The 16,346-nt window shown below is 43.0% G+C and overlaps 1 protein-coding gene across 1 annotated transcript in view; it reads left to right on the top strand.

The window, feature by feature from the left end:
- Positions 1-2,174: 2,174 nt before the first annotated feature.
- Positions 2,175-16,346, top strand: part of DACH2 (dachshund family transcription factor 2) — a 330,864-nt gene continuing 316,692 nt past the window's right edge. The window contains 1 exon segment of the mRNA XM_032227064.1: positions 2,175-2,976. Within this exon segment, the coding sequence (XP_032082955.1) occupies positions 2,318-2,976 (659 nt within the window). The 5' untranslated portion in view covers positions 2,175-2,317.

Genomic DNA, 16,346 nt, shown 5'->3' on the forward strand with positions numbered 1-16,346 from the left:
GAATAGAATAAGGAAATAGAATAGAATAGGAATAGAATAGTTCTTTATTGGCCAAGTGTGATTTGACAAGGGATTTGTTTCAGTTGCATAAGCTCTCAGTCTGCTTGCAAAACAACAAAATAATCATAATCAACAACAGGATAATAATTTTAATATTATTTAATTAAATTTTTAATTATTTAAAGTAGGCCTTGACTTACCAGCATTGTTTAGCAACTGTTTGATACTACAATGCCATTAAAAAGTAACTTATGACCAGTTCTTGCACTTATGCCTGTTTGCAGACCCTTATTGTCAAGTGACCAAAAGCCAACTGATGCCTTGCGGTTAACATTTGTCGAGCTCCGTCTGCTTTCTAAACCACGTTTTACAGCTTAGCAATCTGAACGAATCGAGCGAACCATGGTTAGTCCAATGTAAGGTTAGCAGATCTAGATGGCAACACAGTGCATTTTCTGCATTCTTTCTGTTGCCATCCATCCGGCAGTTATCCAGAGTTTTGCAACCCCGGCAGCCAAGAAGTGGCTGAACGATCATGCTTAATAATGTCTGAATGCAGCTCTAATAGGAGTTTAGTAAGCATCGTCAGTTCTTTGGAAATGAAAGTCTTGCTTGTTCGAGGCTGCTGTAGAGTGGAAAAATAAGTTACTGGCATATTTGCACATGGCAAACCGTAGGTTTGGGTTTGTTTTTTTTTAGCTTTGTTGTGTGAATGCAGCCACTCTGGTTAGGAAAATCAAGTTTTGCAGCTATGCAGAAGCCAAGGCCACAGTTTGGGCTTTAAGCTGGCCAAGCAAACCGGATAAGAGAAGGATGCTATTTTTAGGAAGCTCCACCCTCTAGAAGAATGAAATATTTTGGGAAATATATTTTTCCAAACAAGTTTTTTATTTTGTATTATTTATACATATCAATGTGTGAATGGTGTGATACCTGGGTATCATACATTTCAATACAAAGAAGCATAATATTGTTACTCAAAATTATTACATTTCATTCTCATTATTTCATATTGTTTGCACATATCCTTACTACCACTCAATTCCTAAAACTTCCTTATTCTTTCATATACATTAATATGTGTGTGTATCTATCTATCTATCTATCTATCTATCTATCTATCTATCTATCTATCTATCTATCTATCTATCTATCATCTATTATTCCCCTCTTATTTTTTTCTCTATTTTAAACCCCCTCCCCCATGCCATTATAATATTCAGACATTTCTTTTCGATTTTCCCTCTTCAACTGTTTTATTATTCATATTCTCCTTATTTGGCTCTTCACATCTAAGCTTCATATTTTGGGAAATATTAAACCGGCACATTCTTACTTAATCCAAGCCTTTGCCATTTCAGGTTCCATCTATCCAATCTCTCTTTATAGAGCCCCCGTCCCCAAGTCTCAATACTTTCCATAACTTTGCAGGTCTTCCTCCGCCCCTCCCCACATCCGCGGGCGACCCTTCAAGCTTTTTTTTTTTTTTCTCTCAAGCGAGTTGGTCTCGTGGCTGTGCCCCTCCACGCACAAAGGGCTCCCATGCCTCGCGGCCCGAGCCCGGAGACACGTGTAGACTCATGCAGATGAGAGTGAGTGAGTGTAGACTCATGCAGATGAGCTTGTGTGTGTGTAGATTCATGCAGATGAGTTTGTGTGTGTGTGTGTGGACTCATGCAGATGAGTTTGTGTTTGTGTAGACTTATGCAGATGAGTTTGTGTGTGTGTGTGTGTGTGTGTGTGTGTATCTGTGTGTATGTGGTCACTCTAGTGCCCGTCCCCAGCCTCATTCATCAAACTTCCCCGCTGCTTCTAAGTTGGCCATCTGGACGCTCGATCTCCAACCGGGCGCCCGCTGGACCGAAAGCGACTCGGCAGGCAATAGAGCCTCCCGAGAGGCTTCTCCAAAAGCCCCTCCTGGCTCGGGCTGGGACCCCCTACCCGGGGTGGGGGCGGAGCCAAGAAGGACCTCTCCCACTCCCTGGCCCGGGGCGCGTGGAGGCGGTGAAGGGGGGGGAAGAGGGGGGAGAGAAGGAAAGGCGAAGGAGGCGGGGCGCCTGCTCGGCCAAGCGCTGCTTCTCGGGCGCTCCACGGGGAAAGGGGCGGGGCGTGGGCGGGGCCAGGGTCCGTCCTTCCCAGCCCCCACGCCCCCCTCCCTCCCCACGCCCCCCCTCCTTGCATCGCTCGCCGGCTGCTTTCGCCTCCTTTCCTCGAGGAAGCGGCCAACAGTTTGGAGGAAAAAGTGGAGCCGGCCGGGTTGGATGCGGCTGCCGACGCCGACGCCGAGCCAGGCGGCCGGGGCGGAGGAGTAGAGAGCATGGCCGTGTCTTCTCCCCCGAGCATTCCCGCAACTTCCAACCCCGGAGGAGGCGGAGGAGGCGGCGGCGGCGGCGGAGCAACCGGCGGGGGCTGCAGCAGCGGCGGCGGCGGTGGAAGCAGCAGCAGCAGCAACAGCAGCGCGGGGGGCTCGGCCGGCTTGTTCCGGGCGGACCCTCTTTATGCCCCCAGCCCCTCCGAGTCCCCGCGGCTGGCCGGCGGCGGCGGCGGCGGCGGGAGCAGCGGCGGCGGGGCGAGCAGCCTCATCCACGGCTTCCTCTCCAACGCGGCGCCCGCGGGCGGCGGCGGGGGTCTGGGGGTCCCCGGGTCCGCGGCGGCGGCGGCGGCGGCGGCCCCTCTGGTGGGCAACGAGTGCAAGATGGTGGACCTGCACGGGGTGAAGGTGGCCTCCTTCGTGGTGGACGGGCAGGAGCTGATCTGCCTGCCGCAGGTCTTCGACCTCTTCCTCAAGCACCTGGTCGGCGGGCTGCACACCGTCTACACCAAGCTCAAGCGGCTGGACATCGCGCCCGTCGTCTGCACCGTGGAGCAAGTGCGCATCCTGCGCGGGCTGGGCGCCATCCAGCCGGGCGTCAACCGGTGCAAGCTCATCACGCGCAAGGACTTCGAAACTTTGTACAGCGACTGCACCAACGCCAGGTGAGCGCCGGTCGTGGTGTGTGTTTGTGTGTGTGTGTGAGAGAGAGCGCGAGAACGAGAAAGAGAGAAAGAAAGGAAGGGAAGAAAGGAGAGAGAGAAGAGAAAAGAGGGAAGGTCAGGATTTGCATCCTATCTTGTGTGTGTGTGTGTGTGTGTGTCCCTTTTTCGGGAAAGGAGACCAGACCCCTTATTTGGGGAAGGGGGGAGAGTAGAGGAGGAGAGGAAAGAAGTAGAAGGGAAACAGAAAGAGGAAAAATTCCATTCCTCGGCGAGATAATTCTCTTCCGAAAGTGTGAATGGGGGGTGCTTAACGCTGGCATGCGAGGGGTCGCGCTTCGTTGTACAAGGGTCTCTAACGGGTGCTTTGTGGATTCCCCTTCCGCCGTCCATCCCGCTTCGGGATGAAGAACCAATTTCCAGTTAGTGGCTCTCTTGCCTTTGGAAAGGAATACACACAATATTATAATGAAGAAGAAAAGGAAAGAAGGGAGGAAGGAAGAAAGAAAGAAAGTAAGTCAGGATTGACACCTCCTCTGGCATCTGGGACTTTTACAGGGCCAGGAGTCTGTGAAGAAGGCTTTTTTGGGGAGCCAGTTTGACACCTGGAGTAGTAGGACAACTTGCAACTGGGGGGTGGGAGTGGGGAACTTAAGGAGTGGGGAAAGGGATCCTTTTGAACCCCCTGCCTGTCTGGATTGGGAGGAGGCTGGGGGGGGGACTGTTCATTCAGACAAAAAGGAGCTAACTTTTCTAGGAAGTCCAAGGTCCCTCCCAATTGCTTTGTCTGAGATTGTGAGATCTGAACCCGTGACCCAAAACTTTGTCGCTGTGAAAATTAGAGGGCTTTTGGGGAAGGCAAGGGAAAGGGAGTCGAGAAGGGTGAGGAGAGCGGCGGTGGTATGGTCCCAACTTTTAAGCGGGTTTCTGGGGAATCCTGCCCGTCCCGCCATGAAAAATGCCTCTTTGAGATGGTGCCCTTAAGTTGGGTTGTAAAAAGAACTTTACTGAAGTTGAGGAGCAAGGCTGGTTGCAAAACACAGAATTTGTCCGCCAGTTATTAAGACCCCGTGCGAACAATGTGGATCTAAGCCCATGCTTTAAAAATAGGGGGGGGGGGCATTTGGTTTCAGGGGTGTTGCAGGATATATTCCTTTGCAAGCAAATGGGACCGGGCACAGACTTTGGAGTTTAAGGCCAGGTTGCACCTTATGCATTAAAATAAGTTCCACTTTTTTTTTTAAAGATGCCCCTGTGTACTTAATAATGGCTTGGGGGAAAATGAGGATCTTCTTTGGAACAGGGAAATGGTTTTTGTGAGGGCATCAAGCTGTTGAGTTCCACTTCAGTGTCCATATTCGCTTCAGAGTTACGAGGGAAGGTGGACTATCGAGTAGAGAAATTTTCTTTGGAAAAAATAATTCTTTGGGGAAAAAAGAGATCCAAGATTGCATTCAACAGCAATATCCTAAAGATTTCTACCCAGAAACAACTTCTAGGGAGTTGACAAGGATAATTCTTGAAGAAATGAAAAGGCTGAGGAACCTTTCTATTTCTTTTAACCGCCGTCTCTGAATTTTTCATATTGTATAGAAAACTTGGTTGGGAGCGAAACTGCTTGGAAGTTTGATTGTATCCTTGGGTTTAAGGTTTTGGAGGTTGGGGTAAAAGGCTGATGGATATCTAAGTGGCCATATCTTAGTAAGGGTAGATCCCCAGATTTTGGCTGGGTTCACATGTGGCTCGAACCTAGCCAACAAGACAAACTGGGTTGCAATTTGAGGATCCTGCCATAAGGAAGAAATCCAAGCAAGGTTTATGCAGGCTACCATCTGCTCTCCCCGAGTCCTTGGCTGTAAACCCCATAAGTGGGATGACTCTCTATTGGATGCTTCGTTCCCCAGAGGGATGTTATGGTTGAATGAGATTATGTAAATAGCAGGCAAAAAAAAAAAAAAAGCCCAGAGCAATTTTTCTTAAAGAAAGGTGATCATATAGTAATATCTGAACTAATTTTGTTTAATGTCCTTACTGCAAAAAAAACCAAAACCCTTTGCAATATTCATATGAGAGATAAGCGAGTCTATCTGCTCAGTCAAAATGCAAGCAGGAAAATATGCTTTTATCAATACATAGAATAGAAAGGATTAATTCAAGGTTTTGGTAATCTTTTTTTGTTAATACATACAAATGAAACTCTGAATTTCTTTCATAAGACACCAAAAATATGCTTGTTCTTCAGATTTTATGCATGTGAGACTTTTCCCCAGTTCCTTTGTTATGAAACTTTAAAACTTCATATTTCCTTAAATTCTTGTGGCTGGAATTCTAATTTTGCAATGCACAAAGAGGATGTCACCTTGCAGATTACTAGAAAACATTAGGAGTCGTGTAAGCTCAGAACTTCAAATTTCCCAATCTGAGAACTCAATCCAATTGATTGGCGTGTTCCTTTTGAAACTACACAAGAATATGAAAAGATAACAAAGTAGAAAATGTTTTAAATAATAAACAATGATCTAATAATAAACAATGAGTAGAAACACAAGTTGGCAAGCATTCTAAGATCTCAGAAAACACATTAACAAAAAAAAAGTCGGTTTTGTGGCAGCTTAGTTTCTTAAAAATTGAGATGGTTAGGTCATTTTGATCAGAACTGGAGATTTTTCCTTCCCCAATCTTTTTTCCTACTGAAAACTTCCTCTGATTTGAATGTCCTTATACATTTACAATATGCAGAAAACTTTTTCTATGTATTGTTTTTCAGGATGAGATAAAAGAACTATATTATTTGGAACAACTTTTTGACTGTAATTATTTCAATAACTTAGGAGACCGTAGGGCAAATAATACTTTTGAGAATGTTCCTTTAATTTACTATAACTAAGGAACAGTTTGAAAATGGTCACTCAAGTTTTCCCTTCAAGTTGACGTTTCTTAGACATGTTTGCCCCTTAGAACTTGCTGCCTGTATAAAAACCTGATTTTATTTTACACACACACTGAATTATTGCTGTGCCCCGATTTTAGAGGACTAGAAACAGGCCAAATATTTCGTCCTACACATCTCTAAAATTCTGAAAAGCAGTATTTCTCTCTGCTCAACCTGTGGCAATCCAAAGACTAAAAGAGTCCTTGGATTGTCCACATGTTGAGTAGAGCATAGGTAAAAGTTTTAGCCTGACTTTTCCAAAACGCAGTCGGACTTTCTTGGTTTTTCTTTGGTTTAAAAACGTTTCGCTTCTTCAGAACTGAAGAAGCTTCTTGGGGGGAGAAGCGAGACCTTTTCAAAGGAAAACAAAAACCAAGAAAGTTCAGTTGCCTTTTTGCAAAAGCACCTTTGGGGACGACTGTGAGCTGAAAGATTGAGACTCTAGCTTTTTCGGTGTCTTGTGTGCAGTGTGGACTTCTCCCCTTTGGTGTCACTCGCTTCTCCTCTGTACGTTTACAGAGATGATTCCTACTTTTCACTCGCATGTAAGCGCCGCTTGGTATTCAAATAAGATGGGAACAGATGGCTAAGGCGTTTCCTTCATTTCAGAGAGGGGCATCATGCCTTTAGCTTATGCCTTCTCTGTGAAGTTGGGTGCCTTTAAACCATGTCAAGTCAAAATGATGTGGGCGGGTTGGATAAAAACGTATAATAAGCCCTTAGCCTTCCGTCTCCTCATTTAAGCCAAATTGAAACAGAGGTAGCTAAGGGACTTGTAACTGGAGAGGCAGCAGTTCTGTTAGTTCAGTCCACAAGGAAATCAAATAAAAATCAAATCTTGGTGCCCAAGCTTGGGTGGGGGGGGGGGGGCATCTCTTAAAAGGAGTTTGTTAGATCCGGTTTGGCATCTTTAAAAACAGCCAGGCGAAAGAACGCATTGGGTATTTATTTCTTCAGACCCCAATGAAACTTTGCAGAAGTCTTTAAGTAAAGTCTCGGCTGGCATTTTGCGTGCAGAAAGTACCACTAAGGGGATGCATTTAGTAAAACATTACGGCATTGTGTGCAGAGAGGCTCACGGCTTCCAAAAGCTTTATAAAACTCAGCCGGGAGATGGTATAAAATTTTAATTGGGGAGCAACTGCATGGCAATTGCCAGATCGATAGAAATCATGAAAACAGCGCAGATTTTTTTAAAAAAAAGAAAACAGAAGTAGAGGACTAATTAAAAACAGAAAGCTTCAAAAGAAAACAAGTAAGGGAAGCCACGGTTTGGCTGTTCCTTATTTTGTCATCCTGTACGCATCTCCTTGGAAATTAATCCCATTAAGTCCCTATGTGAGACTTTCTTCTTAAATATGCTGTTAATAAGTGTCGTGCTTCTTATCCTTCCCATCCCATGATTGAATTCTGAGTCGTCGTCTTTCTTTTTTCTCCCCCTTGGAAAGAAAAAAAAAGATCCCGTTACTTTGACTTCATGCTTTGGTGACGAAGGACGTGGAATAACCTTCTCTTTGGGAAATGACAAATAGCTGTCTTTTGATTACAATAATAAAAAAAAAAGTCGTGCGGTATTTATCTTTGGAGTTGCCGTAACTGACAGCTGAACTGTCCCTATACATGAAACAAAACTCCATATGCAAACTGGGCTCCTGTGAAAGGAGGATTTATAAGAGGTCTGGGTCCTCTCTTTTTCTTATGTCAACATTTCTTAATTAATCTTAGGTGTATGACTTTGAATTCAACAGTGCATTCTGACATGGTAACCCCACAGTAGGTCGACTTCTGCACCTGGAATGTGAAATTGTCAAGGGACTTTGGATGTCTTTGTGCAGCTGGGATGCGATTTTGCATTGGCCCCCTGAATGTTACTTGACCATTACAATCTATATTCTTCTTCCTTTTTTGCCTCCTTCTTCTCTTCCTTTTCTTCTTCCTCTTCTTCTTCTCCTACTTCTTCCCCTCCTCCTCCTCCTCCTCTTCTTCTTCTTCTTCTTCTTCTTCTTCCCCTGCTGCTGCTGCTCCTCCTCCTCCTTCTTTTTCTTCTTCTCCTTCTTTTTCTTCTTCTCCTTCCTACTCCTCTTCCTCCTCTTCTCCCTCTTCTCCCACTTCATCTTCCATCACCATCCCTTCCTCTTCCGGAAGCACTTTTTTTTTTAAAGCCATGCTTCTTAAGTTATTTTTTTTCCGAGTACGGCAACATCTTAAACGATAGTAGTTTGTGCTAAGTTGAGAACATCCCTTGTTTCCTGAAATGTTCATCTGAACTCTTGTCGGAAGTTTGGGGAAACAAGGAAATGTGTCTGTGTTGTTGAAATCCAAATTCTTTTCCACCGTAGCCCTTTAAAAAACTCCATGTGTTTGTACTTTTAGTTTTGGGTAGAAGTACCGTTTCAGTAAAATCTCATTCAATATTATATATGTGTGTTCATCGGTGACTCTCTTGGGAATTCCAATAATAGCTTTATAAGTGTATTTTATAGATTGCTGTGGAAATTCAGGGAAGTAATTAATTCTGGCCTTTTTATCATCTAGGATCCTATGGATAATGTTAGGCATATACCTAAAAATCATTTACGGGCCTCTATTTACTTAGCTGGAGGGTAAGGCCATTAATTTGACTTCTGAATATAATTTCTTAGAACAAAACAACTAGTAAAGTCTTACTTTAAATCCTGATATTTGAATCAAAACATTTTCAAATTAATGTCTGCTATACCAAGTATGCATAGTTATGGAAATCCGGAATCTCAAGCAAGTTTTAAAAGGTCTTTGGAAAAAGAGGAAATTCATAAATGAGCTAGTAAAGTTTTAACTTTTTTAAAAATTATGCATTTAAAACAGTGATCAGTTCTCCCATAAAAAAGGGTTATATGCTTTAAAAGAAAAGCACAAACTTTGGGCCTTGCTTTTGTGACATAATTCTTTCTGGTTGTAGCATCTGTTTTAAAAGATTCCCATAAATCTTGCAGTTGCTGTTTTCAATGCAGACAATCCAAAAGTTACAATCTTTGTCACATCACAGTTTCGAATGCTCACAATAATCTTCGCATAAACAAGACCATATTTTGAATGTCAAGTGGTTCGCATGAATTCAGACGTGTCCAGAGTGGTTAGTCAATGAGTTGACAGATGCGCTTGATATTTTTTTTAAAAAGAGAAATATTTATTAACTTGCCAGCTTGTAGACGGGTGTGAATGCAGAAGTGCTCTGCTTACTGATGTGTAGTTTGGTGGCGAGAAGTGTGAGCTGGGAAATCTTGGGTTTAACTGTTAGGTTTAATGCGGCTGCTTATTTTGTAGGTTTTGAAAAAAATACTTTCCTTTCACTTGTCACCTCTTGTCCATAGAATGCGTAGAGTAACAGTCAAAGCATTGCATAACTCTGTTTTCCTTTAATTGTGAGCAAAAAGTACGGGAGGGTTAGTCATAAAATGCACAACGTATCTTTCCGTAACATTGTAAGGGGTGAGCCAACTGAACAATGACCAACTCTAGTAAACTGCATTGGTTAAAAGCCATTGACTTATTCATATATTGAATAAGTAATATTTGTTTATAAGTAGTCCTCAACTTGCAACCACAACGGCACTCAACATTCCTGTTGCTAAGTAAAACATTTGTTAAGTGATTTTGCCCCATTTTACGATTTTCCTTGCTGCAGCTGTTAAGTGAATCATTGCATTTGTTAAGTGAGTCACCTGGTTGTTAAATGAATCTGGCTTTGCTCGTCAGAAGGTGGCAAAAAAGGGATCACATGACTTTGGGACACTGCAGCGGTCATAAATAGGTGTCAGTTGTCAAGTGTCTGAATTTTGATCACGTGAATACAGGGTGGCGCCTATGATCTTGTGAAAAATGGCCACAGGCCACTTTTTTCAGTGACGTCGTAACTTTGAACAGTCACTAAATGAACTGTTGTAAGTGGAGGACTACCTGTACTTGTGTTTTTTTTTAAAGAAAGTAAAATTGACTGGTTTTAAACAATATACAGGTAGTTCGCATAGGGAGCATTCAAATTACAACGCCATTGAAAAAGAATGCCTGATGTCCATTTTTCACACTTATGATTGTTGCAGCATCTTCGTGGTCACATGATCAAAATGGCAACTGACTCATATTTATGACGGTTGCAGTGTCCCGGAGTCATTTGGTCCGCTTTTCCGACCTTCTGACAAGCCAAGTCAATGGGGGAAATCAAATTCACTTAACAACTAATATGACTAATTTAGTAACTTCAGCGATTCACTTAACAAATGTGGCTAGGGAAGTCATAAAATGGGGCAAAACTACCAATTTCTCAGCTAGCAACAGAAAATTTGGGCTCAGTTGTGGCCGTAACTCGAGGACTACCTGTCCTAGACTGTGAACCATCAACCAGGACGACGTGTCCCCATAATATGTGACTGCAAACCAACCTTAATCTTAAGTGCTGGTGCCAATACGTGACCTCCAGAAGTTCTGGAGATGCCGCGTAAACTTTTCCAAACGCAGTTGGGCGTTATAGCTGGTTTAGCAATATTTATTGCGGGGAGCGAATTGCTTCCTAGAACTTGAGAGAGAATTTGGGTGTGGGTGCGTAAGAATAGCTAATTCTCCTGTGAGTTCCGTTAGAGCAAAACCTATTGTGAAAGGAACTGTGATTTTTATCTCTCTCTTTTCCGATTACCCAGGAATCCTAGTTTTTCCCCTAAACACAAGGTAGGTAGGTAGGGTAGGGTTTATGGATTTGTGTAACATATTTTAACCCGGTATTTTGCGACATTTTGCTCACTCCTGGTCTCCTCTACCTGCTATCCTGAACCTACTCTGACCTATTCTTTGCCCTTTGAGTTTCGAGCCAAATAATTAGACCCGGATGATTTTCTTGCTGTATATTCACAAAAAGTGCTTGGAAACTATTTTGCTGCCTTCTGACGCCAGCTCTCCTTTAACGCCGCCTGATCAGAGGACGTGCACTTTTCAACTCATTGGCTCCAGCGAGACGAAATAAAACAATGAGCCCCATTTTGTGGAACTGCATGTAAATTATGCATCAATTTATCTGTTTTCTTTTCTTTCTTTTTTTTTGTTTGAATTGATCTCGCATTCATTTTTCCAAGCGCCTCCGCGAGGCTGCAGATGTTGCTGTGCGTTTAATAAATCAATGAGACGGATCTGAGTGAATCACCTCAGATGGATTCTTTGCTCGGTTTGATGTCTGGATGTTATTCTTAGCTTGTTATCGTGACAGATGCATTAATGTTCTCGTACACGCCAGTGTCAGAGAGATTGAAGTTTTTAAAGTAGCCATATCCTTTCTCTCTCTTTTTTCCCCCTATTCTGGCCCTCCTCAGGTTTTCTGTGTGGGGAGAAAAGGAATTATTTCTCCCAAACCAACATAATGTTGTGTAGGAAGAGAGAGGAATTCAGAAAATTATAATAAGACTTTTCGAATTTAGTGGACGGTGAGGTTTATTGTGACAGATGCATTAATGTTGTCACAAACACAGCTATGTCAGAGACATTGAAGTTTTTAAAGTAGCCGTATCCTTTCTGTCTTTTTTCTATTCTGTCTCTTCAGGTTTTCTGAGTGGGGAGAAAATGAATTATTTCTCCAAAGCCAATATAATGTTGTTTATGAAGAGAGAGGAATTCAGAAAATTATAATGACTTTTCAAATTTAGTGGACGTTAAGGTTTATTATGACAGATGCATCACAAACACGGCAGTGTCAGAGAGATTGAAGCTTTTAAAGTAGCCATATCCTTTCTCTTTTTTTCTGTTTCTCTCTGTCTCTCTCTTCCCCTCTCCAGGTTTTCTAAAAGGTGGAGGAAGAAAAGAAATTACTTTTCTAAAAGCAAAACTAGTTTTTTTGGGAAAAGAGAAAATCAGTCATAAAATCTTTCAGAGTTAGCAGATATAATAACTACCTTCATAGGCTGTTCAATGTGGAATTTTAGTCTGAATGATTAATTATCCCACCCCAATGGAACATATCAATGTATAAAATTAAATGTAAACCAAGACCTTTTAATAACGTAACTATAATGAGATCTGCGTGAAAACATCTTCCTACAAATGTTGCAATGGACATATATCAAGATATAAATATATAATGGTTGCATTTAGGAAATGAAATCACTGCATTCATCATTTTGACATTGTCATGATTTAGTGAAATATGCCAAACAGATTTTTTGGGGGGAATATGTAGCCAGATAAAATAGGCTATTTTTCTTATTTTGCGGCTTTAATTTCTTTAACTTACGATTTTCTACTCGTTGTGCCCTTCGCATAACTTTGCTTATTCTGATGAATGGATATACAGGTAGTCTTCGAGTTATGACCATTCATCCACTTAGTGACTTTTTGAAGTTACAACAGGACTGAAAAAAAGCTTTTGGGATCAGCTTTTACTGATGAAGTCCATGGGGATGCCAGATTTAGGTAGCAAAGTTACAAGTTACTAACTTAGCAGTTGGAGCTATTCACTTTACCACCACGACAAGGAAAGTCATAACATGGGGCAAAGCTCACTTAACAACTGTCTTGCTTAGCACCGGAAATTTTAGGCTAGGTTGTGGTCGTAAATTGAGGACAACCTTATATGTATGATTTAACATGGAGGCTTTGATTTCTTATTCCAGCTGCTTTTGGTGTGCATTTGCCTTAAAAATATTTCAGTTACTTTCCTGATTCAGGATCGTTTCCATTTTAATTGCTACATTTAATTTGCTCCGTGTTTTAGTGGTATAACTTGAAAAAAAAAAGTGAGCGTGGTTACTTTTGAAAAAAAAGCATTTTTTGTTTTGTTTTATTCCGCAGAAGGTGGTTCTTCTTCTTCTCCTCCTCCTCCTCCTCCTCCTCCTCCCCCTCCTCCTCCTCCTCCTCCTCCTCCTCCTCCTCCTCCTCCTCCTTCTTCTTTGTTTTTGCTTTAAATAGCTTTTCAAAGGAGTTATGTAATGGAATATTGGGACAGTGAAGAGAGGGATGGATGAATCCTGCTGTATAAAAGGACAGCAAATAGATGTTTCCCTGGGTCAAATCTTTGAACTTTTATCTCTCATTTCAGAGCGCAAGTTCTTATATCAAGACCAAAGACATTTCTTTTTACTGGAGAATAAGTGTGCAAACCTAGTAGTGCCTTAAGAGGGGAGAATAGACATTTCCATGCACTGTAAATTTAGACATAAATATTAAAGTACTGTCAGTTTTTATCTTCATACCTTAATTACACACACACACACACACACACACACACACACACACTGTACATATGTATGTATATGTGTGTATATGTATATGTGTTCTGTCCCAAGCCTCTAATTTATACTGACGCCGGCTTGGCTGTCTGCCACAACTAAGGAGGGAGATAGGCAACCCCTTGGCTGGGAGCCCAGAAAATTTATCTCTTAGGAAAACAAGGCCTGAACTCACGGATTTCTTCAAACATTCACTACACCTGGAGAAATAACTGTTGTTTCCTGCAAAATTCCCCTCCCATCGCCCCACCTATAAGCTCTCTGGGAGGGGCCATTCAGTAGCCACCCGTTTCCTATTTCCTTCTATGAGCCTGCTTCCAAAGCTGCTCCCTCCTCCTCTCAACTCTACGCATCCGCACGTCAGGGACAACCTCCCTCTGTTCCTCCTCAATGCTCCCTGACTCAGATGCCACCTGGTGCCCAACAGGCCTCTCTAGTCCCTGCTCTGACTTGGAACACCGACCAGAGTCTTCCTCAGCCTCCAGGGCAGTCCCATAGTGTTCATCACTGTCAGATTCCACCAACAGCTCAGCCGGCCGCTGCTGGGCCACAACAATATGTATATGTACGGTATATGTGTGTATATCAGAGATGATATTCAGCAGGTTCTGACAGGTTCTGGAGAACCGGTAGCGGAAATTTTGAGTGGTTCGGAGAACCGGCAAATACCACCTCTGGCTGGCCCCGCCCCATCTATTCTCTGCCTCCCAAGTCCCAGCTGATTGGGAGGGAATGGGGATTTTGCAGTATCCTTACCCCCTGCCACGCCCACCAAGCTATGCCCACTGAACTGGTAGTAATTTGTTTTTGAATTCCATCACTGGTGTATATGTATATGCGTATGTGTGTGTATGTATATGTATATGCATGAGTGTGTGTGTATATGTGTGTATGTGTGCATACTCACACACAGTGTTTCCCCGAAAATAAGGCTGGGTCTTACATTAATTCTTGCTCCAAAAGGCGCATCAGGTTTTATTTCCCAGCTAGGTCTTATTTTCAGGGAAATACAGTACTAAATGTGCCTGTCTGGCTGATGATCTTAATGGGGGCTTATTTTGGGGGTAGGGATCCTGAAAAATCATGCTAGGGCTTATTTTGCAGTTGATATTGGGCATTATATGCTTATATAGGTAGCCCTCAACTTACGACAGTTCATTTAGTGACTGTTCAAAGTTACAACGACACTGAAAAAAGTGACAGAACCATTTTTCACAGTTACGACCTTTCCAGCATCTACGGGATCAAAATTCAGGTGCTTGACGACTGGTTCGTACTTATGACCATGTGGTAAGGTCGTGTGATCACTTTTTGCAGACTTCTGACAAGCCAAGTCAATGGAGGGAGCCAGATTTGCTTAACGACCCCACGATTCACTTAGCAACTGCCGTCATTCGCTTAACAACTAGCAAAAAAAAAAAAAGTGGGGCAAAACCTACTTAACAGCTGCCTTGCATTAACTGGAAATTTTGGGCTTCCTTGTCGTAAGTTGAGGATTGTCTGTGTAAGGATTTGCCAATGCTCTTCTCTTCCGCTTTATGACTTTAAAATGTCTTGGACAAACACTTGTTCCCTTTATTCAAAAGACAAAACATTAAAGCAGCTTCAGGCTCACAAACAACACTTTGCAAATGTTAAGCAGACTTGAATTTCATTTTTACAGGCTACGAATGCTTTTTTTTTTTTTTAAAAAAAAAACCCTTTGGATGAGAAATGAGTTGCAAAAAACAATCACCCGTAAGGCTTCTCTGCGATTGGAAGTATTCTGCTCCAAATATTAGACCAGTGTTTCTCAACCTTGGCAACTTGAAGATGTCCGGACTTCAACTCCCAGAATTCCCCAGCCAGCATTCGCTGGCTGGGGAATTCTGGGAGTTGAAGTCCGGACATCTTCAAGTTGCTAAGATTGAGAAACACTGTATTAGACGTTTCCCCGAAGGGAGGTGCATTTTTAAACTTGGGGACCGCTCTGTATGTATATATCTACTTCTGCCGGGCCACTGGGTTTTAGTATCGTCCTTCCTGATGTTTTTAGAGTTGGAAAATCTGAAATCTGAATTGACCCAAAGTGCCTGCTCTGCAAAATTTCAGCGCCTGCCTTTATGTCTCTATAACGAATGATACAGATTACAGGTAGCTCCATGTCCTTTTTCGTGTGGACTTCTCCATTGGTTGTCCATTGTGAATCTCAAGTGATGATGTGTCCCTCATGCTCTTCTGTTCTGCTTTGTTTTGATGCTTCATGCAGGGCAACATTTTTATTTTTACCTTTGGAAACAATCATGCAGTCTGTAATGGCCTTCCTTCCTTCCTTCCTTCCCTCCCTCCCTCCCTCCCTCCCTCCCTCCCTTTCTTTATCCTTCCCTACCTCATCTTCCTTCCTTCCTTCCATCCATCCATCCTCCTTTTTTATCTTCCCCTCCCTCCCTCCCTCATCTCCCTTCCATTAGCTTTCCTTCCTTCTTTCTCTCCCTCGTCTCTTTTTCTTCCATCCATCCATCCATCCTCTCCCTCCCTCCCTTTTTATCCTTTCTTCCCTCCCTAATCTCTATTCCTTCATCCTTCCTTCCTTCCTTCCATCCATCCATCCATCCCCTCTCTCCTTTTATCCTTCCTTTCTTCCCTACCTCATCTTCCTTCCATCCATCCATCCTCCCTTTTTTCTCCTTCCCTCTCCTTCCCTCATCTCCCTTCCATTATCTTTCCTACTTCTTTCCCTCCCTCATCTCCTTTTTTTCCATCCATCCACCCACCCACCCACCCACCCATCCATCTCTCCCTCCCTCTCTTTTTTCCTTCCCTCCCTCCCTCATCTCTGTTCCTTTATTCTTCCTTCCTTCCATCCATCCATCCCCTCCCTCCCTTTCTATATCCTTCCTTTCTTCTCTACCTCATCTTCTTCCTTCCCTCCCCCCCTCTAACATTTCCAAAAGTTTTCCGGAAAGATTTCAATCGCTCCTTGCGTAGCGCAATTGCAGCGGTTGTTTTGAGACGCAGCTCTTGGTAAGAGCATTAAACTGCATTTAGAGACGGTGTGCTATTTATGTGCTGGGTTAAAAAGGAAAAGAGTAATATTGATCCTCCCGTGGATTAAAGTTTTTTTCCCCCTCCCCCTCGTTTTAATCGGCAACAGCTTGAACACAAAAGGTTTCTCTGTCTACCCCCTTCCTCCCCCCCCTTCCCCTCCAATCCCCTTT

This window comes from Thamnophis elegans, chromosome 12 (assembly GCF_009769535.1).
Source record: "Thamnophis elegans isolate rThaEle1 chromosome 12, rThaEle1.pri, whole genome shotgun sequence".
Lineage (NCBI taxonomy): Eukaryota > Metazoa > Chordata > Lepidosauria > Squamata > Colubridae > Thamnophis > Thamnophis elegans.